Source organism: Geospiza fortis, unplaced genomic scaffold (assembly GCF_000277835.1).
Source record: "Geospiza fortis unplaced genomic scaffold, GeoFor_1.0 scaffold909, whole genome shotgun sequence".
Classification (NCBI taxonomy): domain Eukaryota; kingdom Metazoa; phylum Chordata; class Aves; order Passeriformes; family Thraupidae; genus Geospiza; species Geospiza fortis.
This window is the reverse complement of record NW_005054520.1, coordinates 78,022-103,697: the sequence shown is the minus strand read 5'-3', so window position 1 is coordinate 103,697 and position 25,676 is coordinate 78,022. Positions and strand designations below refer to the sequence as shown.

General features: G+C 45.3%; 1 protein-coding gene across 1 annotated transcript in view; it reads right to left on the bottom strand.

The window, feature by feature from the left end:
- Positions 1 to 1,523: 1,523 nt before the first annotated feature.
- Positions 1,524 to 25,676, bottom strand: part of ANKRD17 (ankyrin repeat domain 17) — a 35,308-nt gene continuing 11,155 nt past the window's right edge. The window contains exons 13-35 of the mRNA XM_031063647.1: positions 25,568 to 25,675; positions 24,818 to 24,920; positions 22,556 to 23,311; positions 17,272 to 17,420; positions 16,067 to 16,178; positions 15,776 to 15,921; positions 14,633 to 14,775; positions 13,980 to 14,193; positions 13,448 to 13,623; positions 13,039 to 13,201; positions 12,208 to 12,303; positions 11,897 to 12,013; positions 11,206 to 11,416; positions 10,565 to 11,012; positions 10,324 to 10,479; positions 9,974 to 10,123; positions 7,840 to 9,491; positions 6,701 to 6,898; positions 5,195 to 5,443; positions 3,642 to 3,767; positions 3,270 to 3,445; positions 3,015 to 3,179; positions 1,524 to 2,116 (exon numbers count right to left, since the gene is read on the bottom strand). Of these exons, the coding sequence (XP_030919507.1) occupies positions 2,057 to 2,116; positions 3,015 to 3,179; positions 3,270 to 3,445; positions 3,642 to 3,767; positions 5,195 to 5,443; positions 6,701 to 6,898; positions 7,840 to 9,491; positions 9,974 to 10,123; positions 10,324 to 10,479; positions 10,565 to 11,012; positions 11,206 to 11,416; positions 11,897 to 12,013; positions 12,208 to 12,303; positions 13,039 to 13,201; positions 13,448 to 13,623; positions 13,980 to 14,193; positions 14,633 to 14,775; positions 15,776 to 15,921; positions 16,067 to 16,178; positions 17,272 to 17,420; positions 22,556 to 23,311; positions 24,818 to 24,920; positions 25,568 to 25,675 (5,874 nt within the window). The 3' untranslated portion in view covers positions 1,524 to 2,056. The remainder of the gene's footprint in view (positions 2,117 to 3,014; positions 3,180 to 3,269; positions 3,446 to 3,641; positions 3,768 to 5,194; positions 5,444 to 6,700; positions 6,899 to 7,839; positions 9,492 to 9,973; positions 10,124 to 10,323; positions 10,480 to 10,564; positions 11,013 to 11,205; positions 11,417 to 11,896; positions 12,014 to 12,207; positions 12,304 to 13,038; positions 13,202 to 13,447; positions 13,624 to 13,979; positions 14,194 to 14,632; positions 14,776 to 15,775; positions 15,922 to 16,066; positions 16,179 to 17,271; positions 17,421 to 22,555; positions 23,312 to 24,817; positions 24,921 to 25,567; position 25,676) is intronic.

Below are 25,676 nucleotides of genomic sequence, written 5' to 3'. Positions count from 1 at the left end.
AAGCTGGCTGCCCCGGGCCCGCCACATCACAGAGTGTGTGCCGACTTGGAAAGGAACCACGGAGCCCAACAGCTGGCCCTGCACCGGGCATCCCCAGGGATCACACCGCAGTGTCTCACCCCTCTTCCAGTAAATACTTCCTCCCAACAGCTAGCCTAAATATCCCCTTTTTCCACTGTACCCATTACTTGTGGGCGTATCACTGCAGCTCCTGACAGGAGTCCCTCCTGGGCCACTTCAGATACTGGAAAGCTGCTGTGAGGAGCTCACACAACCTTCACTTCTGCAGGCTGAACAGCCCCAGCTCTCAGCCTGAAGATTATATTCCACAGTAATTAATCATAACCAAACACTTCATCCTTCCACATGAGGAATGTTCTCCTTCCCAGCCAGGTTCTGACCTGTCTCCTTACCCCATTCTGCAGCAAGGAGAGGTCAAAACACCGCTTAGACCATGCACTGCACTGTGTTCTCTTCCTGTTCCTAACCCTGGTTCTGCTCCCTTTCCCCAAACAAACAGCACCTGCCCACTCCCAAAAGAGTGCATTCCTTGGTTTACTGGACAAACAAAGACCATTACACTGTGGGGGAAAAAAATCCAAAACCATCTGGGAGTAAAAATGGTCCAATGCCCCCACCCAGGATCTCCCGTGCCCAGCCCACTGCCACAGGGGTGGCATCAGGCCTGTTACTGCCCCAGGCATGGATGTAACTCTCAGGTCAACAAAATACTCTGGGAATTCATGGTGCTAATAAATACTGAGCGCTATTTCTCAGTAGGATTAATAATTAGTAACCCTAAACAGCACTAAAGCTGGCAGCAAATGACTAGCAGCAGAGGGGAAGGGCACTCACCCACACCCTGATCAAGGTGTGAGATGGAGTTTCAAACCTTTTTCCAAGCAGTTCCTCACTCTGGGATCCATTTAGCTAGCACCAGATCTTCAGGAGATCAGACTGCTGGAAAAAGGAACTTGCCTTTATTCAGAGCAGCACCTAAGGACAGGTATATAGCCTTGGGTATGCCAAAGGTTTGGGGACACCTCAAATACCACAGTAGTTAAAAGGCAGTAGTTTCTGTGGCCAGCTAAGGTGTTTGCTTTGTTTTCTAAGGAGGAACCATAATAAAACCAAATAATACTTCCTAAATCTGAGCAGTAGATCTCCTTTAAGTGCTCTTGAAGGGAGCTGTACAGGGATCCTGACTGGATCTGTGTCACTGCTCCCCAGCCTGGCCTCACAGGACCCACCCTCCTTCATCTCCTGCTGCCTCTGCCCACAGGTGACAGCTCCTAACAATGTACACGGGAATTCCCACTTGGACTCTTCCAAATAAACCTCCATGGGCCTGATTCTGGAAGAGACCTGCCTCTGGAGCCTTCAGCAAGGAAGCTCTCCTCAAATGTCAAACACAGAATGTATATTTTCTCAAAAAAATCCAACACACATTTGGAAAAGGCCCTCTGATAATGCCTGGGGTGTTTTTCTTTTTATCACTTATTTAAATTACACAAGTAGAAAAGTTATGCTTATTAATAGTTTAATGTATGAAGGAAACATCCAGATTTCTGAATATGAAGGTACATATCTCACATTAATTTAAGTCTACATAAAGTAGAGCCTCTATAACTGACATATTGAAATTTACTTTCTGCTTAGCCATTTGTTATGTAAACAATTGTACATTTATTTGCCATTCTAAAACTTCAGGATCAAGTTTACATAATTTTGCTAAATTTCTGTGTTTGCTCAGAAGCAGTTTACAGTACTAAAACCAACCAGCCAAAGAACAGCTTCAACAGAAAGTTATGTCAAAAAAAAAAAAAAGAGGAGGAAAGGAAAGAAGAAAGTCTAACTAAGTTGAAACATATGATGGTGGGGAATGGGCGGTCACAATGTTCACAGAAAAAGGTCAGTTAGTAAGTTCTTCTGCAAAAAGCCTACACACTTCAGTCAAGCACATCAGTAGAATGATCTGGGAGCACATAAACTGTTTCTGCCAATTGTGGTTTCCTCTGCAATAAAAGGAATCTCAAGGCCAGCACGTTGATCCCACTCAGCCCAGTTGGTTCATATGCACACTGTTCATGTGAGGTGTCCAGGTTCCAGTCCACACCTGCAAGAGAAACCCAGGTTAGCACCATGCTTCGGCCTGCTCCAGGAGGGCACAGCCCACAGGGGCTGCAGGGTCACACTTCTCCTGGCCAGGACCATGAACAGGGCTCTGGGGGTGCAGCAAATGATTGCTCAGCCCAGCTCCCAAATCCCTCCACACCCAGAGCAAGGGATGTGCACTCTTCTTGACCCTAAGTTCAGACAAACAACAACTTGATTCCTGCCACCTCATCTTCCCCTAACACCTTCAGCTCTGGGGAATCCCAGGTCTAACACAGTAAAGCTTTCTTTGGGGGACAAAGTTTCCTCATGAAACCAGAAATCACCTTGCAGGGACGAGAAGCCACCTCAGAGCAATACCTAAACTGTGGCCAAATCCCCTCTCCTTCACACCTATGGCCTAGCAGAGCTGGGAGTGTTCCCCACAGCTTGGATCATTCCCAAGCAAATTCAGCCCAGAAACATCTTTATTTAGTAACACTGTAACAGAGATCACTGTCCAATTAAACACAATCACAGGATATAATCTAACCAGAGCTACTGATGTTCCATTATAGTATGAGTTCCTGAGTAAAAACAAGAGGTTATGGGGAATTAATCCCTCTGCCTAAATTATATTCAGTGGACAAGCCAGGCAAGATCAGAGCAGCAAAGAGCTACTTACTCCCTTCCTCGGGGTGCTCCTAACGCACTCACAACATCCTCAACTACAGAGCCCAGCAGCAGCCCTGTTGCTGTGTCCCCTTCTTGGGAAGGGAAAGCTCAACTAACAGCACATAAACTGGCTTTTCCTATGAAATTTTTCCCCCAAGATTTGTCTTCCCAAAGCCTAACTGCACAGACAAGAATCATGATACATCTTGAGTGAAATACGCAGTGCAAGAAAGCGGAGCAATTACCGTCTGAGGCCCATTGTTTTCTGTGGAATTTGAAACCATCTTTATCAGCGAGTTCCAAGATGGGTCAGCAGCATGAGGCCCGTTAAAGATGGGGCCTCCAGTACCATCTGTGATGGGGGCTACAGGAGGAATTATGGCGTTCCCATACACAGAAAAAGGCATTCCCTGGGGGGAAGGAAAGGAACAGTCACAGGATGCTTTAATGAATGCCACTGCATGGCCAGCAGGATAAAAAGGAGCCAAGGAGGTCATTACCCCGACTTTTGGGAAGTCCATGTATCCTGCAGGGACGGGCTGATGGAATGTACCGGAAGGCGCTACGATGCCTGCGCTGTCTCTCTCCATGGCTTGGTGCGAGAAGACGCCTGGGTCGGACATGGGCCTGTGGATCATGTGGCTGCCCATGCCGCTGTGACACCAGTCCACTTTGTCTGCCAGCAGCACAGAGACACGGCGTTAGCTACAGCACCCCTGCCCCTGCCAGCCCACAGAGCTCAGCCCCCACCCGCTCCACAGAGCAGGAGCACACGGCGTGGATGGACGGATGGATGGACAGACGGACAGCACCAGGAGTGCCACCTGCAGGGCCAGGAGCTCTGAGCCGCTGCCAGGAGTTTGGACAGTTACCTGCAACCAGAGCGCTGCCCCTGCAACTTTCCTCCATTTCAACAGCAAAGCTGGAATTTGGGCTAACTCTCCCTCCTCCAAAAACCTCAGATCCTCCAAAAACCTCAATTCCTCGTGCCTTTGGTGCTGTGGAGAGGGTATGTACACTATGAAGACTATTTGCTCTACTTCACTACCATTCTTCCATTAATTACTTCGTATTCTAAGGGACACAGAAGTATCTGTGCAAACCAAAACCAGGAAAGGACCAGCTGCAGATATGTGCTCATGTCCTAATTCTGTGAATTCATCAGAGGCAGCTTGGTATTGGTGCTACAGTTCAAACTCCAGACATTCAAAAAATCCAATTTTCAACACAAAACATAAAAAAAAAGTATTTGGAGAAGGGGTACAGAAACATTTCTGAGGCACTCCAATACTCAAGTAGAGAAGAGCCAATCCCAATGTGAACTAATAATCAAAATGCTGAAGTCATTGACCGAAGCAGAAAGAAAGCAGCATCCCAAAAGCCAAGACAGGTACAAAGGACAACTTTTACAGCTACCCAAGGCAAATAAATAGTGAATTTCTAAAGCTTTATCTGGGAAAAGACCAACAGTGAAGTAAAAAAAGAGTTTGTATTTGGGGAAAAATTCCAGACCAGTCAGTCAATTAAAACCTTCAGCTGTCTGGACTCAGTCAAGGAGCAGAACAGATTGCTCTGAACACTGGGGCAGTTCCAGTCCTTGCAGGTTTTCCAGAGCAGACTGGAGCCTTGAGCAATACAGGCAGAACTCATGGCAAACCCCATTTTGTGCAGGAGGCTGACAGGACATCCAACACAGCCTCAATATCCATACCCCCCCATCCCAAGCAAAAAAACCCCAAAGAAATTAAAAATAAAACATCCCACAAAAAAAACCCCAATTAATATGGAAAAAGTTAGTCGGTCTCCCAGAAATTGCATCCAAGACTCCTGACAGGTTTGGTAAGAAAAGCTGTAAGATCACTAACTGAAATTGTTAATAAAACCCAAAATACTAGACTCTATGTGACTCCAGGAGAGCCAAGAGCCTTGTGCTAGTAGAAGGTGGATGGCTGAAAATAATAAAGGAAATCCAAATGTGGAATTTTATCACTTTATAAAAGCACCATCCTCAGCACAAAAAGTTCTACCTTGGCTACAAATTAAATATTAACTCCTACCATACAAACAACCTCTTTATCAACAAGAAACTCCAGACAGTTATCTTGTGACACCTCAATTTCCCCTCTTCCTCAATCCAATGTTCCTCACTGTGTTCATGCCTGGAAGGCCTGTTTTTATTTTTCCTGCTCCTACTTGGGAGTACCAAATCTTCATAGTCAGGATATTTCAGAACCCCCGAGGGCTTCAGAAACCTTGTTAAAACAATTAATTGGACAAAAAGGCTAAGAGAAGTCCTTGTTCCAAAGCCTTTGGAAAGAACATTTCTGTGTTTTCAGGCACTCACTTTGGCATGCTCCTGTGCTGAAGACAAGCCTGGCAAACACAATGCTGTGATCAACTCAAGTGCACCTATAACACCACATACCTTGACTGCCACCTATACCTTCGAAAGACCAGATCCCACTGTGGCCCACTGGAGCAGCCAAGTTGCTCCCAATTACAGAAGGAGTCGACGTTCCAGTTTGTCTAATGCGTGCAGACCGTTCAGTCCCAATGGGAACAGGAACTTTTCTGTCCTGAGAAACGTTACTGGGCTTTTCTGATCCCAAGGACACTGCTGAAGGGGTGGGAGAGGGTGCTCGTACTCCAGAGGACACGGACTGAGCAGGAGATTCTGCAAGGAGAGCAACAGGAGCACTTAGTGATGGCAGCCAGACCCCACAAACCTGCCCTCCATGTCCAACAACTGACAAGGGGAGCTGGTTAATGCCACATTCATCCACCTCAGGATAATTTTATTCCCAGATCACAGAGATATTCACCACCACTTAAGCCTCTTATATAAAATGCTTATCATGCCCTGGTAGTTCAGCCACTGGAAGACACACACCACAAAACCTTAACTAAGCATCACTGCCTATCAGCAACAGAGGATTTGAGGATTATATCCTGAAACAGAGCTGAAATAAGCCCGCATAAACCTATGTCTTTGTTGGGTTTGTTTTTTCTTCTTCTTTTTGATTTGTTCCCTGGGGTTTTGTTGGTGAAGATGGAACAGGGAAGCTTTATAAATATGATTGCTTGGCAAAAGATTTTGAGAATATAGAAACTATAAGTGAGATTGAAATGAAAGTAACTTTTGAGATCTCTTAGTTACTGAACAACGAGAAAACAATGGTGTGGCTGAGAAGGTAATTTCTTTTTTGATGAAACAATACTTTCTCTTTGCAAGCAAGTCTAAGGGTCAGAAGCAGACCCTGCTTGCTTGGCAGGAGGAGTCTAAAGAGTAGTTTTTAGGGTTTAAAATGTAACACAGTATAGTAACGTAGTGATTCTTGTAACCTGTAAGTAAATGCTATAAGATTTGTATCTTAGATTAGTTAGTGAGAATCAGAATATCCGACACAGAAGATGATTTAATGCATTGTAACGGGAACTTCGCTCTCTCACTTGCTCACTCTTCTATGCTCTAAGCTTCTCTTACTCTTGCTTCTTACTTCTTCTGCTCTCGCTCTTTTTCGCTCTTTCTTTGCTCTCTCTCTCTTTTTCTCTCAGCCCTGCTCTGAGCTGCAGTTGGCAGCTCCCAGCAGGGCTCTGCACTTACACTTTGGCAATAAACTGCATGTCTACGACTTAGCTTCAGAGATTTCTCGTCTCTGTCTATCTCGACCGTGCTGAGGACCCTCAGCTGCTCCTACAGGGTTTGTCATTGTTTTTGCCAATAAAACAGATTAACACGTTCCCTAAATAAGCCAGCACTCCACAGCTTATTTGCTTTCTGTCCAAAAAATTCCTAACTGCAGGGGCCAAAAGTAGAGGAGGAACCAGAACCTGCTCTAAGGATTTTATCCTGGAACTCCTTATGCAGTTCTGCCACAAAATTTTATTTATACAGCAGCTTCTCAGCAGCTCCCTGCTGACCAGAACTCACCATTTGATGCTGATGAACATGGAGGCAATAAACTAAGAGGGGAAAAATGCTGTCTGTTGAAATTAGCAGCTGCAGGCGCGCCGCCCAGCGGTGTCCCGGGCGCGTAGATCTGCCCTCCCGACAGGTTCGAGGCAAAGGTCCCCAGGTGTGTAGAAGAAGGTGTTACAGAAGCATAGGGAGAATCCATACTGACAATACCTACGAGAGAAAATGGGCACAAGTGACTTCTGCAACTCCCAACACTCCAGCAAGAGGTCCCTGGTAGCACAGAAATTGAAAGGAAAACTTTTATCCAACCCGTCTTTAGGGGAATGTGTTACAATTTTCCAAAGGCAACTGGAGCATTAAGCTTCACACCCCACAAGTCTGTTCAGTATGTGGCAGTTGTGCTGCACACCTATATCAAGAATATCCCAAATAAAAGAATTACTGCTCCCTTCATGTCCTTTTCGATGAAGAAAGGGAAAAATAAAATCTTAGGGATCTGAGACTTATGCATTTCTCTATCTTAGGGGCATACAGGGCCCTAGTCAAAATGCTGATTAGCACATCAAGGTGAAAAAATTAAACACCATCATGTTCACAAAATGGGAAAGAAAGTGCTACTGTATCTCTCAATCTATTAGCATCTCAGTGCTCCTACAAAAACCGGCACAGATGGTCCAAACCATCTCTGTACTTTCTGAAAGCTCCGTAACAGGTTCTGTGACAAGCCCTTGGTTTCTGTTTTGGGCAGAAAGCAAAACGTCTTACTAAAAAATGCAGGCAGTCAAGGAAATTACATTTTTTGGATCAAATTTAGTAATTAAGAGAACACACCTCCTGTAAGTTACAAGTTCACTTTTTTACCACCCTAGCCCTTAGAAGATGCTGCACATTTTTCTGCAGCCTCAGGACAAGGTATCACAAACTGGAACAATCACTATCTGGTAGGGACGGGGGGTGGAAATAAGAGTGTTTTATCATCTCAGCTATTGGGAGAGGAACAGACTGGAATGGCAAAAACCCTCTTATATCAAGCCCATCAACTGCCAAACAGTTACTAGATTTGACAGGGCACTTAAAATGAACTCCACTTGGCTTAAACAACACAAGAATGAACTGTATTACTATGGAATGGACACAAGCCACAGGCTTACCTGAGGGACTCGGAGCTGGCCTCTGTAACGGTGGCCTAAAACCCGGGGCTTTGGAAGTATCAGACTGATGTAACGGATCTGAATTTGGCAAAAATGAGGACTTAGCTGAGAGCATGGACTCCGGTGTTGTCTGAGAGGAAACGACGGAGCCGCCCCAGAAGGCATGAGCAGACGTGGGGCTGTTCTCGAACAATGTACTAAAGGGCCCAAAAGGCAGGGTAGCACTGAAGTTGTTCCCCATGGGCTTGTTCGCCGCGTGGGCCGAATTCTGAGAAGCACTTTGTGTACTTAAGGTAGAAGGAAGCTGCACTGAAGAAGGAACACTGTGGGGCCTTTTGATGTGGTTAACATTGAGGACTGCGACAGGGGAGTTCTGCACGGGAGCTGGATTCTTGGGGACGCTGCCGGTGCCGTGGACAGGTGGTCTGATGGCTGGGGTTTCCATCTTGGCTGCGGGCTGAGCTGAGCCCATGGCCGGCTGGGACACGGGGTAGGTCATGGGAGTGCCGCTTGCGCCAACCGCCGGAGCAGATGAGCTCGTCGCCGCTAAACTCGGAGGCACGACCATGCGAGGATCTGGTGCGGGAACCTGAGGTTGCTGGAGAGGGGGCCTGGCCTCCGGCAGAGGAGCTCCCGGGGGCTGCTGATGAGCAGGATGCACGGAGGAGCCACTGGTCCCAGGATTGGGCTGCCTGCTGCCGGTTGAGCCGCCCACATCCATGGCGGGCGGGCTCCCCGCGTCCGGCTCAGACGGAGGCGCGCCTTTGTTGGGAGAGGTGGCCATGGCGCAGTCGGGAGGACTGCTCCTGGAGACGCCCGCCGGCTGTGCGGGAGGAGAGGGAGATGAGGGGGAGGATGCGGGGTAGTGTTCTTTGGCAGTAGGAGTTGGATACGTGGTGTTGGTGGGCGCCGTGCTCGTGTTGCTCGCCGTGGTCGTCACGGTGGTGGTGGTGGCGTTGGACGTCTTCACCACAGTGACGAACAGCTGCCTCCTCACCGAGGGGGAGCTCGGGTGGCCGCTCGCCGAAGATCCAGGCACAGTAGAAGCCACCGAAGTCGTCGTGGCTGTGGGGCTCGATGTCAAAGAACTCGCTGCGCTCGCCTGAGCGCCGCCGCTGCTCTGGCTGCTGTGGCGAGGCACCATGTGAGGTTTGGGCGAGTTGGTTGCGCGGGCAGGGCTCAGTGGCCTGACAGGGAATGGGCCCCATGTGGACTGGGCTGGTGGGAAGGTGCCTCCGAAGTGCGTCATGGGCAGCCGCGGGGGACGGATCTGCTGGAACGTCTGAGCGGCCAGGAGCGCGTGTGCAAACTGCGGAGGAGGATACGCCAGCGGGAGGGAGACCTGGAAACCGGGCCGCACGTTGTTCACAGGGTTCTTGATGCTCTTGTGAGTGGATGCTGAGGAGATTGCAGGCACGGTGAGCGCGGAGGCCGTCTGAGATGTCGACGAAGCAGCTACAGTGGTCACTTTGATGCCCACAAGAGAACTGTTAGCAGCTGTAGTGGTGGCAGGTGTCGAGGACCCTATCTTGGAATTTACAGTTGAGCTTTTCAAACGGTTCTTTGGAATAAGTTCATCAATTTCCTTGTCTGGATCCTTAATCAGAGCATTGATCAACTGCGTGGCCTGTCTGGTTGATTCTGTGCCACCCCTACAGAAAGGAAGGACAGGGAAAAGTGCATCCAAAGCATTTACACACATTATACCCAAAGCCCTCCCACACAGGATCCAGCCTGTCTTCTATCACCCTAACACAAACAGGAAAATAACTCTCTATGCAAAAACTGAGCCTAGCACAGTCCTGCTGCAGACCATTACTCAAGAAATTCAAGTTTAATACTCCAAATCCCAAAAAACTCAAATGGATAAAATACTTGCTTCCCTACATATTCTTTCATAATTCACCATGTATTAACAAGCCCAAACACAGAATCCCAACATTTATTTTCTCGCAAGCCGTCTTTTGTACCTGCTGGTGCTTGTACTGTTTCCCCAACCCTTTCATCTCCCCTGCTTTCAAGGGATCTTCCAAGGAACAACCAGATCAAGCCTTTAATTTTCCTATGCAGACGAACTTTCTAAAAGGAGAAAATACCCACAGGACAGAGCCAATGCAGGATCCTGCTCACCCACCTTATGGTGATGATTCGGTCTCCAGTTTTATCCTTCTGTTTGTCAATGTCTATGTGTGCTCCCGTGCACTCCCGGATCGCATTGATATTACACCCTCCTCTGCCAATAACTCTGGAAATCACAGTTGATGGGACAGAAACCTTCTTGGATCTACACAAAAAGAGAAACAACATTAAGTAGGAAACACTTGCATAGCAAGAAGCTGTGGGCAGGCTGGTCAAAAGAACACTGTATTTTCTAATTCAACTTAGGCAGCAGCAGCTCAAACCCACTAAGAAGGCCATTCAGTAACTCCAAGGAAGCCACACAAAGACAGCACCAAAGGGAATAAGGGGAATTATTTTGCTTACCTTCTCACGACTTCCTTCCAGCCTTCTTCCCTTTTCTGACCACGTTTAGGACTAGCAATGGTTAGCTTTCCATTTGGAGAAGAAAGGGGAGAAGGAGCGGATTTTGTGCAAGTAGACAAGGAATTACTTGTCACTTCATTAATAACTTCAGACAACCTGCAAAAGGAATTAAATGCTGTCATTATGTGGGGGAGAAAGAAAGGATGACTTGCACTTTGCATTTGTGGTCACAGGAACTCACTTGATGGATGACTTGCCAGGCACTGCTTTCCTCTCATCCTTTGGACAAGTGACGAGCACCGACGGTTGCTTTTTGTTGCTCTGTGTGTTGGTGACAGCTGTGGAGGAATGATTGTCACTCTTGTGGCTGCTGTTGCTATTGCTGCTCTCATCGCTGCAGCTGGAGATCCTCATATTGTCACTGTCACCACTCTCACTAGTGCTGCTGCTCTTGGATTCCCCATTCACCTTCTCAGGCTGGCTATAGGAAATGGGAAGCTGATCATCAAATATAATCTGAACGTTATCAGGGGTTACTTTGTTTTTCCTGTTTTTCCTCTTGGAGCTTGTGGTGGTGATGGTGTTATTCCTCTTCCCATGAGAGCCTGCTAACGTTGTCCAGGTTGCAGATATACCTATGGTGGTGGTGGTGGTAGCACTGGGAGGCTCCATTGGGACCTCAGGATCATCTGATAGAAGAGGAAAGAAAAAGCAGGAGTAACTGAACTGGTTTGAAGAAACCGGAGTGTTTTGCTTTCCAAATCACGCCTGTCCTATCAAAAAACTTTAGGACTAACTTTTTTGCAAAGCTCCAAGAAACACACAAAACCCTTGACTATGAGACATCCATAAATCTATTACAGATGTCATACCAGCTCATACCGAATTTCATTCTTTTCTTGGAATAATTGCAGTAATCACCTTCAGCTTTTAACTTCTCCTTCTCCTGAGCAGCTTGGAGTTCGAAATTCTCTTTATTTTTTGCTTCTATTTCTTCTAGTTTTCGCCTTTGTTCTTCTTTTTTCTTCCTCCTTTTCTCTTTTCTCTTCTCTCTTTTGGCAGCCAGAGCCAGCCTCCTGCTTTCTTCCCTTAACTACAAGTTAAGCACAAGGAACAGCATTACAAGATGTCCCATGCATTTCAAGAAATCCAAATGCTTTTTATTTCCTTTGATTTTTCTGTTTTGTTTCTACTACAGTGCCATGGTTTTCAGTAAATTAATTAGTTTTTTTTAATATTTAGGACACCCAATTTGGTTAGACATAAAATCCATATGAGTGTGACTAGAAAATGCCACATTCTTTTTTTTTTTTTGACAAATCATATTCAGAAATCCTTCTTTTGGTACAGAGGAAATAGTTATATTGGCATTTCCTGATCCAATGTCTCTGAATAACAGCAAAGTCCAAAGATGACCTGAACAGCAAGATGCTCAGCTCTGGACACTCCAATTGTGGTCATTACACACACTGCTGTACCCCAATAACTATTTTAACAACCTTATCATCTTGAAGGAACATGAAATAGGAATTTTAAGAGAGAAATATTCCCAGCTGCAACTCTTTCCACTTGCCTTCTCCAAGTCCAGTTCCTCTAGAAGAATGCTTGCATTTTTGTTGGCCTCTGCAGCCTGTCTATCTTTGGCTTGAACAATTGACTCCATGCACAGGTGGCACTTCTTCAGCATCTCCTGAAATGACAAAGTGCATTGAGAACAAAGTGCCAGTGTTCTCATTTCCTGCTGCTTTTCCTCAAAAACTCCAATGGGACTCATGCCGTGGCTGAAAGCTAGTGGCCAATGAGCTGAAGAGAGGTCAGATCACTGTCTCTGAGGCTGAGACACAGTACTGTTCCTTGTCAAGTGTTTCCTTGCCCCCAGCTTACCTTATCAGTGATGGTTGCAATGTATCTCATGCACTCCGAGTCTGAGGGGAACTGGTTCACCTCTTTCACCAGGTAACGCACCACTTTCACATGGCCCTGCAAAACACAGTGCAAGGACAGCCCTTTCCATCAGACCAGCTGCCTCTGGCTTACTGAAAAACACTTCAGCCCAGCACTCCTTGCAAAATATTGATTTCCAACTCCTCACCACGTAAAACTCTCAATGCTTTTTCTGAAATCTTTCTCACCTTCCGAACTAGTGAGGCACATTTCTGCCACCAGAGAAGGCAAGTAATTACCTCTCATTGGGCTGCCCTTACTCCAGAAGTACTTGAAAAAATTCTGCATTTTTAGGGCAGTTTTCAGATGCCCATGTCTAACAGCTTAACAGCTACAGGATTCTACAGTCATCTGCAATGTTTCCAGTACTGCAACACCTCAACTACACTCCCTTACTAACAGAAATCATCTGTAGACTCAAATCAGGCTGAACTGCACTTTTTTTGACCAAAGTCCTCACCCTCTCTCACTTAAGGAACCAATCCTATTTCCCCCCATTTCTATCACTCAGAAACACTGCAAATTTCACCCCTCACACACACAAGAACCAGACTCACTACACTGCCTATAAAGCAAATTGCAATTAGAATTGAACACAGGCATTACACAGGTGACACATGTACCTGTTTCTGAAGATTCAATGCCAAATATTCAAATTAACTGAGATATTATTAAATATGTAGCTTCTGTCAGTATGTTCTATTTCTAACAGCTATGTAGGGATGAACAGGACAATCCAAGCTAAGAGCCAAGCTGAACTCCACCACCTACCTTTCGGAAGGCTGCCATGAGAGGAGTTATTTTCCTGTTATCAGCTGCATCCACGTCAGCTCCAGCCTGGACCAGCAGCTGGACCACATCAAGATGCCCCCCATTAGCTGCCAGCCACAGGGGAGTATTACCCTTCTTGTTCCGCACATCGATGTGAGCTCCCCTACAAACCAAACACATGCCATCAAAACCCTGCATTTAGGCAACAGGAAGCACTCTGATCCCAAGAAAAACTTCATTTGAGTCCTTGGGATAAATTAAATTATGTGATAGCAGTCAACAGACACACAGAACCTTTCCTATTTCCTGACCCCCTGCTGGCTATTTGGAAATATGATTGTACATTGGGACAATGGAGCCTAAACACAGCCAGGCTTCCCTTTAAGCTGCTCACATACCAACACCATACCTGCTAATGAGGAGCTCACAGAACTTGTAGTGCCCCTTGTCTGCTGCAATGGTTAAAGCTGTGTCTCTGGATGAAGGGACTGGGGGAGCGTTGACATCTGCGCCTTTGTCCAGCAGGACCCTGCCCACCTCTGCATATCCCCCAGAGGCTGCTTCCATCAGCGGAGTGAGACCAGTCTGGGACAAGCAGACAGAAGCCATTAGTGGGGGAGAGTGGCTTACCTGAGACACAGTGTTTATCTGACTCACAAACACCATGGGTTACTGTCCTTATGCTTGTAAGCACCTCAAGATGAATCAACACTTATTTGAAGAAACACATTTTTTGATGAGCTTTGCAACCACTAAAATCTTACCCCTTAAATGCAGCCATTTTTTTTCTATATGATATCTGGTTCAGTTCAGTTAACTAGACTGGGGAACTGAACTAGAGAAGTTGACTTGCACAAAGGCAAGAAAATCAGGTACCAATGCAGACACGATGACTTACGAGCACCTCCCTCTGGAGCCCCCTCCAGCTGTTTGCTCTTTACCTTGGCTCTGTGCTCCACGTTAGCTTTTCTATCAAGCAGCAGGCTGACCACCTCAGTTCTTCCCTGGAAACAGGCCAGAGTCAGAGCTGTATTCCTGTTGGTCTCGATCTGGGCATTTATATCAGAGCCCATGTCCAGTAACAGCTTGACAGCAGCCGTGTGCCCATTCATGGCTGCCAGCATCAAGGGAGAAATGCCCAATTTGCTACCAGTTCTGAAAGAGAAGAAAGAAAGAACCACAACTGTATAAAAGGTCATTTCAGAAATGTGACTATAATAAACTAATGGAAGCAGAGAATTCACACATTGAAAAATCAGCTGCATACCAGCTTCTACTGAACCTACAAAAGATTCTCCACAGCAAGTATGGTTTAGGACAAGTGTTTCTACTTTAGAGACTCCACTTTTACTTTTTGATGGCTTCAAATTGAAGGGCATCTCTTATGAGGTATGCTTATGACTTACACCCTGTTGCTTGGCCCTTTCCTTGTACCCCTGCAGCTCACACCTGAGCTGTTTTCTACCTCCCAACAGATGCAAAAGCACGGCATAAATGCACACACAGAGAGAAAACTACACAGGGAAAACACACACACTTTCCTCACATAACTCACAACCAAGCACACGAGATAATGGCTGTGAAGGGAACTTGCCTGGAATTGATTTCTGCCCCAGCATTCAGCAGAATCTTGATAATGTTCACGTAGCCACCCGAGGCGGCGAGGCTCAGAGGTGTGTAATCAGACACATTCCTGTGCTCCTTGTTTGCCCCTCGAGCTAGCAGCAACTCCACCACCTGCAGGGTTTCAACACACAACATCTGGTTTGCTCCCAAACTTGCAAATCTAGCCAACACAAATGCTTTTTAGACCTAAATGTTCTGTTGAAAGACGTCAATGGTAAGAAAGGTGCTTTAACCAGTTGCTTTGCTATACCCCTTTCCTTCAAGAGGCCACACCTGTGTCCCCAAAGCCACTGTAAAACTTCCTTCAAAAAATAAATCTATCATGGCTGCTCATGAATCTACCAAATTCAACAGCAGAGTAAGAAAAAGCCGATCTCCTCATGATTATTTCAGTCATCTTTAAAGCGAGCCAGACCCAGAGATTCAGTTTCAATATGGAGTACAAAGTACTCCTGCTTTTTGTCCTCTCCTGCAGAGGACATGACCAGAAACTGAACTGTCTAGCAACTTAAAATCACAGTGTACACTGAGGTGAAAACCCATGGTGTCACTTCCAGTGCAATATTACATTTGCCTCACTTTCAGGTTTCAAGCATTAAAAAAGTTTAGACCAGATCTGCACAATTCTCAATCAGAATGTTTTCCCATGAAATCACAGAAGAAATACACTGTCAAACCCAAAATTTGGTCAGGAGGGTGTTCTGACATCATCTCTGCCATCCAAAGCCCAGCTTTTTCCCATTTCTTTCCCCAAAAACTATAATGCTCATATATGTAACCCATTTGTGCCTAACTCCTGATTCTCAGCAAGAATACTCATGATAGCATTCACTTTCATATCTACATTTAATTATGCTGATAAAAGTCCCATAATGGGGCACTAATGACTGCATTCATGAGGACACCTGCACAGCACCAGTCCAGTTATCAAAAGAGCAAAAGCAGTCCAGATGAGACATGTGGTAATGTATAAATTGGAAAATATGAAGCTCTTTGCACATTTTTTAAACACACAACCTGTGTGACTCCATCTTTTCTGGAAGATTCTTGTACTGCACTGACACAGTATGTCATTCACACACTGCATCTCAAGATGTAAGGTTTACTTCACCTCTTGCCTCCCTCCTGAACAAGCCAAAGACAAGGGAGTGTCCTTGGTTCTCTCAGACTGGGCTTCAATATCAGCTCCATTATCCAGTAAGATTTCCACAACCCCCACATGGCCAGCTGTAGCAGCCAAAATGAGCGGAGTAAACCCTGAAACAGAAAACATGACACAAGTTACAGCACCAGAAGAGCAAGCCTGAAGGTTTCACATCAAGTGTAGGTTTACTGGGGATTTATTTAGCGGGACACACAGGCAAAGCAGACAGGGTTCATACTGCCATGGTGAGACACCCACCTTTCTTGTCCCTGTGTTCAATGTTAGCTCCTCTCTCCAGCAGGGTTTGTACCAGTTCTTCATGGCCACCAGCACAAGCCAGCGTCAAGGCTGTGTCATGGTTACTCTCAGTCTAAACCAAACAGACATACACACAAGATAAATACTTGTGTTTTCAAGTACAGCCCCTGTTATAGCCAAAACATAACTGTACCCATGCCAAAGGAAAAGCTTCAACAAGCTAAGGGCATGTTTATGGATGCCCCCCTTGACAGCTGTGTGCAAGTTCATGACAGGATTCTACCTCTCAAGGCAGCTCTGCTGGGAGGTTTAAGAAGAAATCCTGACAAGAACTGAGATTCTTCAAGAACTGAGCTGTCATCTGTGCTCTGCTAACCAGATTAACTTCTTTACCACTGCTTTACTGTGACCTTTACATGGTATAATGAAGGTAAGAATTCTGTCTTTAATGGTTGGCACTCAAGCCAAAGGCTTTATCAGGGCACAATCCAAGCCAAGTGCCACAAGCACCTAAGTAGCAAGGGCTGATTTTCCAGAAGTTTCTCTCCTTTTCTCCCCAATGATCTCATGCCTTTGCTCTGCTCCATGCTGCCCAATCTCAGTCATGTTATGTATAGCCCAGAGCTGTGCATAGATATATGCCAGTCAGTATGTGTATGCTTTTTGCTGATGGCCAGCTAGCTCCAAGTCAACATAAAGCTGCCTTTTTAACGATTATTTTCATACAGAAAAGCTTTTCCCTTAGTGGAAATGAGAGCTTGAATTATTTCCTCTTGCTAAAAAAAAAAATCACCGCAATTATTACTTTCAAGACTTTCATACATCCGTGATCTCTGGCGAACAACCTGGAAGCACAACTGAAAACTCTGTGCGCAATGCTTTAAGGATTATTTTTGTCTTAGGATACCAGGCCAGAAAACATTTAATTTCTGTCAGCAGGCAACTCTGCTGTTTCTCATAATGCCACTGACAACACAGGAATAAGAAATGCAAGTGTTTAGTCATTCAGAAACCTTTTTTTTGTTCGGTGTGAGCACAGAGGAAAGTGGGTTGTGACTCTCGGGGGCGTTGCTCTGCCTTTCCAAAAGCAGCAAATCCAGTCCCCAGACCCCAATCCATTATACAGCAGAGCTCTTTGTCACCAGTGAATTATTCAGGATGCAGGAAAAAGCAGCTTGGTGCATCTGTGGGAGTGGCAGGCTCACCTGGGCATCGATGTCTATAGCAGGGTAGATGGGCAGCATGGCTGAAGGAGAAATGATGGGACTCGGAGTCGGCGTCTGAGGTTGGGACACTGAGGTTGCAATGCTGTGGGTAGGAGTGTTTGACATTGCAGATGCTCTTCCACTCACTGCTGTTGGACAGAAGAACCACACTTAGTCAAAGCAAAACACTTGCCAATGTAATGTGACAATAAAGGGACAGTGGGATGAATTCCCACCGACAGATGGAACTCCTCAAAAACTGTTGTTTTCCACAAATATATGTATTCCACACATTGAGCCCAGCCTTTGATCCTTTAACTCTTAGAATCTGAACTATGAAAATGGTTTACTGCATTCAATCAAAGAAAGAATTAAGTATCAGACTGACATGTTTTCTAAAAGCCCACTGAAAGTTTTTTGGGTTTTTTTAAAACCCAAAGATCTTTCCTACAACAACTCAGCCATAATTTGGACCTGAAGCTCCATACCTTTGGAAGCAGGGCTAAGACCAAGTTCAACCAACGGGTACCTATGCAATTTTTCTTAAAACAGTTTAAATGTTTTCATGTAGAAGTCTGTCCAGCCTTCACCCCCACCCGTCCATAAACATAACAAAAAAGCAACAGGGCAGGATGCTCACATGGCAGAGTTTGCTGAAACCAGAGAAGTGGAAGCTTTGGAACAGCAGGCTGCAGAGAGTTTGGTCCAGGTGTTAGCTAAGCAGAGGTAACACCACTGACAGGGATAACAGTGTATGGACACGACACAGATAGCACCGACTGCCACGCTCCCTGAGGTTCATTCTGTGCATGGCATGTTCAGGAGTACACAGCAAACCTCAACACCCTTTTTCCTACTTTTCCTCAGAAGAACTCACTGGTTTTTCCCTGTCACTTCTCCAGTGTTTCTCCAGCTGCTTCTCAGGTGTAACAGCAAAGGAGAAGGTGAAGCACCACACACTTCTGTCCAGCTGACAAAAGCACTTTAAACTGCAAAATGGAACAGTTTCCAACTGATACCACAAAACCTGTATCCTAACAGGCCCAGTTGTGTGCTCCCATCTCTGCAAGGCAGCTGTATTTTACATCCAGAACTAATTTAATTTCCGGACTTCCTATACAAAATTTCCTACCGAAGTCAGAATTCAGAATTCCAAGCCCCTTGATCTAGATCTCTGAGTGCCTTTTGAAAAGTTATCTCACAAATCACACTAGGTATGGATTAAAATTAACATACTGAAGATGTGCCAAAGTATTCTGACATAAGGTCAAAAACTGCACATGTTTTAAACAGCTTCTAAGAATTCCTGCTCAAATCTCCAAAAGGAGACTGGGAAGCATCTTCTCTATTAGAGGAGACATTAGTAAATTCTCAGGTAAACCAAAAAAAATCAAGTCAGTTAAGAAGGTCTCAGTTCAGATAAAGTCTACTTTTTACATTTGTAGTGAGGGGAGAAAAAACAACAAAAAACCCCAATTACTGCCCCCCCCACCCCCAAAATACAAAACAAACCAACCCAAAAAAGAAAAGCATGTACTCCAGCAATAATTCACAAATTTAGTTCAGATACCTACAGCACAATTCACTGGGACACAATATCCACTTTTATGGGTAATCACTTTGATTATATTTATTTCAACATCACCTGTGTGGAGTTCAAATTTCTAATGAACACGCCAAGGGTGATGAACAGAATTTTTATGGCGCCCAAACTAAAATATTCAAAGCTTTCAATAACCCAAAAGGTTTTCAGAGCAGTCTGGAGCACTGAGAGGAGTAACCAACTTGATTCTACATGCTAAACACACTGACACAAATACTTATCTCTGCACTCTGCTCCCTGCCCTACTCTAATGGCCTAGTGGCAAAGTGAACTCAAGTCTGTACCTCACCATGGAAACATCCTTATTTCATGCCTGGGATAACCAAGTCTTCCAAGTTAGGTCACTACTGGAACACTTAGTGTATACAAGACTTGGTACAGGAGCACCTACACCTTCATCAAGCTTCTTGGTCAGAAGACATCACCAAGCACCATTTGACTACTCCAGTTCCAGTCCTGGACATTTGCTGGGCTAGCAGACAATCAGTTTTGTGCTTACTGATATTTGGAACAGACCTGCTCTTCATCTTGATTTTCTTCTGTCCATACCTCAACTCTCTCTTAGCTTGGATGAAGAGAGGACACCCTCAGAGCAGCTACCTCCTCCCCCATGCCCACTGGCCTCACCAGAGTGACATGCCCTTGTAATCCCACTTCTCATGTGGCCATCACATGTCCCACAAGTGCTGTCCTGTTGTGAGCACAGCATTGGTCTTATGCACTGATTCCTCGTCTCATGCACTGTCAACAGCAGACAGATAAAAACTGTTCCACATTACACAGCAATGAGGCAAGATGAGGGACAGGATAAAAAAATACTTTACAAGAAATGTATGAGACATCTCAGCTTTTTCCAGCTGGTTTCAAGCCAGCTCTACAGGCTTGTTCCACATCAGCTCCTTCTCTGTCCCCAATTCCTCTGTAGTACCTCAGTTATTACAAACCATGTTGGTGCCACAGAGGATTAAAATCACTCTAGAGCACTTGAGATGCAGAACATATCTTGGACTGTAACAGTGCAGGTTATGTTCTGAATTCCAACACCAACACTGGGCTGCTGCTGTGCAAGAAGGGCTCCTTGGATAGAGCCCGAGAACCACTGCACACCTGCAGTCCTGGTGGTTATTAGTTAACAGTGTGCAAGGCAGCCTAAGGCAGGTCAGCCCCATGTGAAACCAGCTCCTGCTCAGGCCCCAAGTGGGACACAACCTGATTTTCCTGGGATGCTGGCACTCTACTGTTGGGGTTTTTTTTCAGTATTGAGTCTCTGTGAAAAGCTTACGGCTTGCTTTCTGACATTTTAATTCAGACAGCTGCGTTTCCAACTGACTCATCCCACAAGGTGGCTTCCAGGAATGCATTTTATCAAGAGCTTCAAGATTCCTGAAGTTCTTTGCAAAGCTCTGTGACTGGACACAATCCTTGGAATGGTTCCTACTTTGTAAAAAGCTTGCTATTAAAAACAAGGTGATTTTTCTCCCTAGATCTTTACCACACCATTTAACAGATGCAATGTTTCCATACAAGCCTTACACAACTAACCCTAAAAAATACTTCTTTTTATGAGCCACATAGCAAGCAAAAACTTGCCTGACATCTGAAGCTGAAGAGCAAACCTTTTGCTTGTCCTCAACTCCAGCAGGATCATAAAGGAGCCCAAAGGAAAAAATTAACTATTATTTACTACTTAGCCATTGTTTTCAACTAATAAAGCACAGAGATGCACATTAAATCAAGTTTGCACAGTCAAGGTGAAGCTTTGTTTCTGCAACTGGTGCTGCAAACACAGCTCTGCAATGGAACTAAACTCAAGGCATCTCTGAAACAAGAATTTACATCTCTAAGAATACTCTAGAAGCTTCTTTTAAAGCAGTACATGGAGCTATTGACCAGATATTTAGTGGCTACTTAAATGTTGTGTGTTACACTGAGCCCATTTCAGCTCCACATTAAACTGTGATTTGTGGACTCACTACAGGCTAGCACTGAAGTTCTGTACTCAGGCCCATGTCTCTTCTTGCTAAAAAAAAACACCCTATAATCAGGCACTTGACAGAAAATGAATTCAGACTTCCTTCCCAACTGCATGTGTGCACGCACTACTAACAAGTGGGGCTGAGCAGAACCAGAACATTCCTTCCAATTCCCACTGGAAATACCTGACTGCCCAAAAAGGCACACACAGGCATTCAGGTATGCAGCAGGTAACCTGGAATCACACCTGCTCAGGATGTGACATGCAGCTAAACACAGTCCCAAAAGTCCTAACTCCAGGATCAACTTGTATTTAAACACAACTCAAGTGCATTGCACAGATTCTTTGTAAGTTACCAACAACTGCAAACATCCCAGCTTTTAAATTCATGTTGTCCTGCACCCCAGCAGTTCCATGAGAGAAACTGTTACTGTCAGTGCATGCTATATGTCATTTTATCTACTTTTTCATGCCTACATTTGTGTTTTCATCTACTTCCAATCTTTACACCTATGCTTCAATTCTAACACAAGATTTCCAGCAAAGAAGTTTTTGTCACCTTTAATGAAGCTTTGCCTGGACACAAGGTCACTCATCAGGTGTTTCACCTCAAAAGTGGTGTTCCAAGTGCTTTAAAAAAATCAGCACCTGGTAGTTTTAATCAGTTACCACACCTTCCATGACTCTGTACTACTACTGTGCTCCAATTCTGGCAGTACATGCAGGACCAGCTCTGGGCTAACACCTTCTCTGAGACCTGCCTTCCTCTGGCACATTCCTCATGCTAACAGCTTTGCAAAGCAGACTTGTTCAGATGGACAGCACTTGTAAAAATGACAGTGCATCAGCTTAACCAAGAGCATCTGGTACCTTTTCATCAAATGACCTTTTTTTAAGACTGTCTCCTACCAGTTCACCTGTGTTCAGCTACGGGGTCTTTCAATGACTGCTTTAGCATGGAAAGGGTTCAGATGAAGCACAACTGAGTGAGGTGTAAACTAAAACAACAGTGACAACCCACATTTAAAACCTGCTTCATTCTTCTGTTTTACTGCTTAAGGCCTTAGAGCATTCATGCCAACGGGCAGAGAATTCTCTGAAGCAATGACAAGAGTTTGGTAAGGCTAAACATGCTTTCTGCTGGCAGCCATTTTTATGAGGAGACATTTCAGAAAGTCATAGGATTATCACCTTTTTTTTTCCCAAGCCGAAATAAAAGCTTCCAATAAGTAGACTACATAAGGCCAAGCGGAGCAGCTCTTTTTCTGAAGATAAACCCACGGGTCCCTCACATTTTACAGGCTAGTTGTGGCGCTGCAGCTGCTCAGACTACTGCAAGTCAGCTCTCAGCTAGCCCAATGCACTACCCAGCACCATCATGGTGCTACTCCTGAGCTACCATCAGGCCAAAATAGAACTGCCACACGAACTTTAATACACCCTTCCCCAAACTACGACGAGTTAAAAATGCCACTCCACCATACCAACCTGACCAACAGGCATGGCTCAGTTCACCCTGCAAACTGAAAAGTTAAAAGCTACTTTTCCCAACTCCTTGAGACAGGGATCAGAGGATGACTGGTGCTTGCGGTAGAGCTCGTGGGAATACACAAACACACACACACACACACACATATAAAAAGAAGTGGACATACCCTCGACTGGTCAAGCAAATATTATACCTGCTCATAACAATGTAAACCCACCTGCCATGATGTCATCCAGCGTGTCATTGAGCGTCTGAGCAGGGCTGGCTACCATTAACCCTTGCTGTGTTTCTGTCAGTATTCCTTGCCCCAGCCCTGCTAGTTGTGCTTGGCCCAACACTGGCTGTCCAACTATAACACCTTGCAGTTCTGTAAGATTTGCGATGGACCCTGGAGGTAAGGAACCTGCTGCCAGAGGCAAAGCTTGTGGCATGGCCAGAGGCTGAACTGGTGCAAAACCCGTCTGCGCAGCAGCTTGCTGAGGGTCATCTTTGAGCAAGATGGGGTCCACTTGCTGCAATCGTGCATAGTCTCCCTCTGAGAGTTGTTCTCCTACCCCAACGGGAGTCAGTAGTCCCAGATGCTGGCAAGACTGTTGCTGCTGCTGCTGCTGGAGCTGAATTCTTTGCGCTTTTACCTCTAGATATTGCTTTTTTAGCTGCTGCTGAGTTTTCAGCTGTAACTCTCGCTCCACTTTCTGCAGTTCCTCCAAAATCTTTTGTTTCTTCTGAATTTGCTCCTCTCTTGTTTTGTTCAGCTCCTCAATCTTCTCTTTGGTGAGCTGGTCAGCGTGTGCCAATTCCAGGGACTGCAGCTGAGCGTTCTTCTCTATGGCTTCTTTTATCCTCTGCTCCAGCTCTGTCAACTTGCCCTGAGCCTCTTCTACAATGCTCTCTGGAGACTGATTGGTGATGTAACCCTGTACATCCTGGTTGTTTGTTGGCAAATGACTGCTGGACTTTTGTTTAGAAGCAGCTGTGTGAAAAAGAAACCCCCTCAGAAGCAATGGAAGTGCATACCAACGGCATCCTCATTACAGAGCTACTGCTGGGCCGCTGTGTGGCACGGCACCCGCGGGAGGTCAGCGTGTCCCCAAGGCCCTCCAAGGACACCTGCCAACGGGTACCCAGCAGTCAGACTGCAATTTAACAGGCCACACCAGTGCACATGCACCCCACAGAGCCCTGTGCTACGGTGACAGGGCTGCTCCAGCAATCGGCACGCTTTTGCCAAAGGAAGCGATTGTCTCGAGCCGCTGCTGCCGAGTGCTGCTACACGGAAACTGGGAACAAAAAGCAAGGATATGCTGCCTCTTTACTTGGTGTTCTGCGTCTGGTATGGTGTTGGGACATAAACAAACACTTACAGCCCTGAAAGTGCAGCCCAAGGGACACAAAACCACCTCTAGGACTGGGACTAGGCTGCCGGCTTTGCGACTGACTTGGTAGGCTTTAACAAATGCTAGGCTCTCTACAACTAGGCATCCTTTCACTCCAGGTATCCAGCTTTGCTCAGGTGACAAAGAGTGCCAGAACCCAGGACTGTCATTTACATTTACATTTAGGACCTAACAGGGTGTCTTTAGCCACCAGGTTTTATCCATAGCAGACACGATTTTGCCTGTGTCAAAGCTCAGCTCTCTGTCCAGGCAAGGCAAGTATTTCAGCCTTCCTGCAAGAACAAGCGATGGACTAATCCAACTGGTGTTTTATGCAGAAGTCCCCAGTAACACAGCTGACATGCTCTGCCATACCAGGTGGAGAAGCAACAATCGGTTAATTTTGAAGGGCGAAAGGCAACTCAAAACTCAGGATCTGAGGCAGTGGAGGTGCCCAGTTTCTTCCAGCCATCCTCGCTGTATCTCCAGAACAATACAAGTGTACACACAGGATTAATTTTAGGACATGCACGCCTGTATTTGCTACTGCTGATGCTTGATAAAAATTGGTTTTTGACGAGAATTCTTAAGTACAGAAAGCATTAAGTGTCAAAATGGCGAGAGCAAAATAGATGGAAATTTAGTCCTAGGAGGACCTGAGCCACATCAGACTAAAGATTTTACTGCACAAGAAATTCCGCCTTCAATCCAATTAGTCAAACCCACTCCCAGACTACTACCCTAAGGAAACACAAGTTATCAAATCAACTGTGATATGGAAATTAACATGGGTTTTGCAACTTCCATTATCCAATTTCTATAGACTTCTGAGTAACATTCTGCATTAGTTCAGTGTGTCAGACTAGAGATTTTAACATATTTACTTAGGCAGATTTCTTGATGTTTTATGATTACAGGCTTAGATGACTGATACTTGGTGGACAAGCAAATCCTTAAAAAATAATTTAAAAAAAATCAAAATTGCAGTTTCCTTGACTGAATCCATAAACACTCTTCATAGGAGCTACTCTGCTACAAGTGCAAGCCTCTATCTTCTACCTAGGAAGGATATTTAGAAAATAAGCTGCAGAACTAGGACTGACCTTTGTTTCTGATGGGAAGGGTTGTGGCGACATTAGCAGGGGGTTTGTCAGGCTCCTGGGGCGGGACGACCATGGGCAGCGCCTGCACTGGTACTCGAGGAGCCTAAAACGTCGGATACTAAGAGATTACTTTTCTCATACTCTGTGCTAGTCACAATTCAACAGAAGGCAAACAAAATCTGTTAGAAAAGTAGACTTTAATGGTGACTAACAACATTCAATATAGTTTTTACTGTTCTGAGCTCAGTAATTAACACCTGCAGATCATGCGATCTCCATATACTTTGTATTTTTAACCTAAAAAATTACTTGCAGAACTATACTCAACCTGGTACAGTGCTGTACTGTACTACAGCAAATGCAAGCCACAATGGACCAGAAATTCAATTCTGTAGAGTGTCATTTAAGCAGATCTTTGCACTTGCTGGTTTTGTCCACCTTCAGAGGTTTTTTCCAGCAATACTTAGAGAACAGTAAGAATGATGAGAGCACTACATCATAACGTTCAAAAAAGTCTTCCCCAAAAGTAAAAATCAGTTTACCTCCATCATCTTAATTCCACTACAGCACACCAAACAGACTGTCAACTATCTGATGCGTAAGGAATAGAACAGATTTGCAGCTCTAAGTAATTTCAAGTGTGCTCACCTACAGTTTATGATAGGACACGACTGACTCTTCTCTCACCTTTAAACTCTTGAGTAAGCAAGTGCAAAAAAGCCCTGCAGACCATGAGCCCTGGAACCTTACCCTGTTGAGGTCATGGGATGGTGGGGTCAGCTGAGTGGCATCAGGTGGAGGAGCAGAAAGCAAGTTGTTTGGGTAATCTAGAAGGTAACAAACCACGCTGGTGTGACCG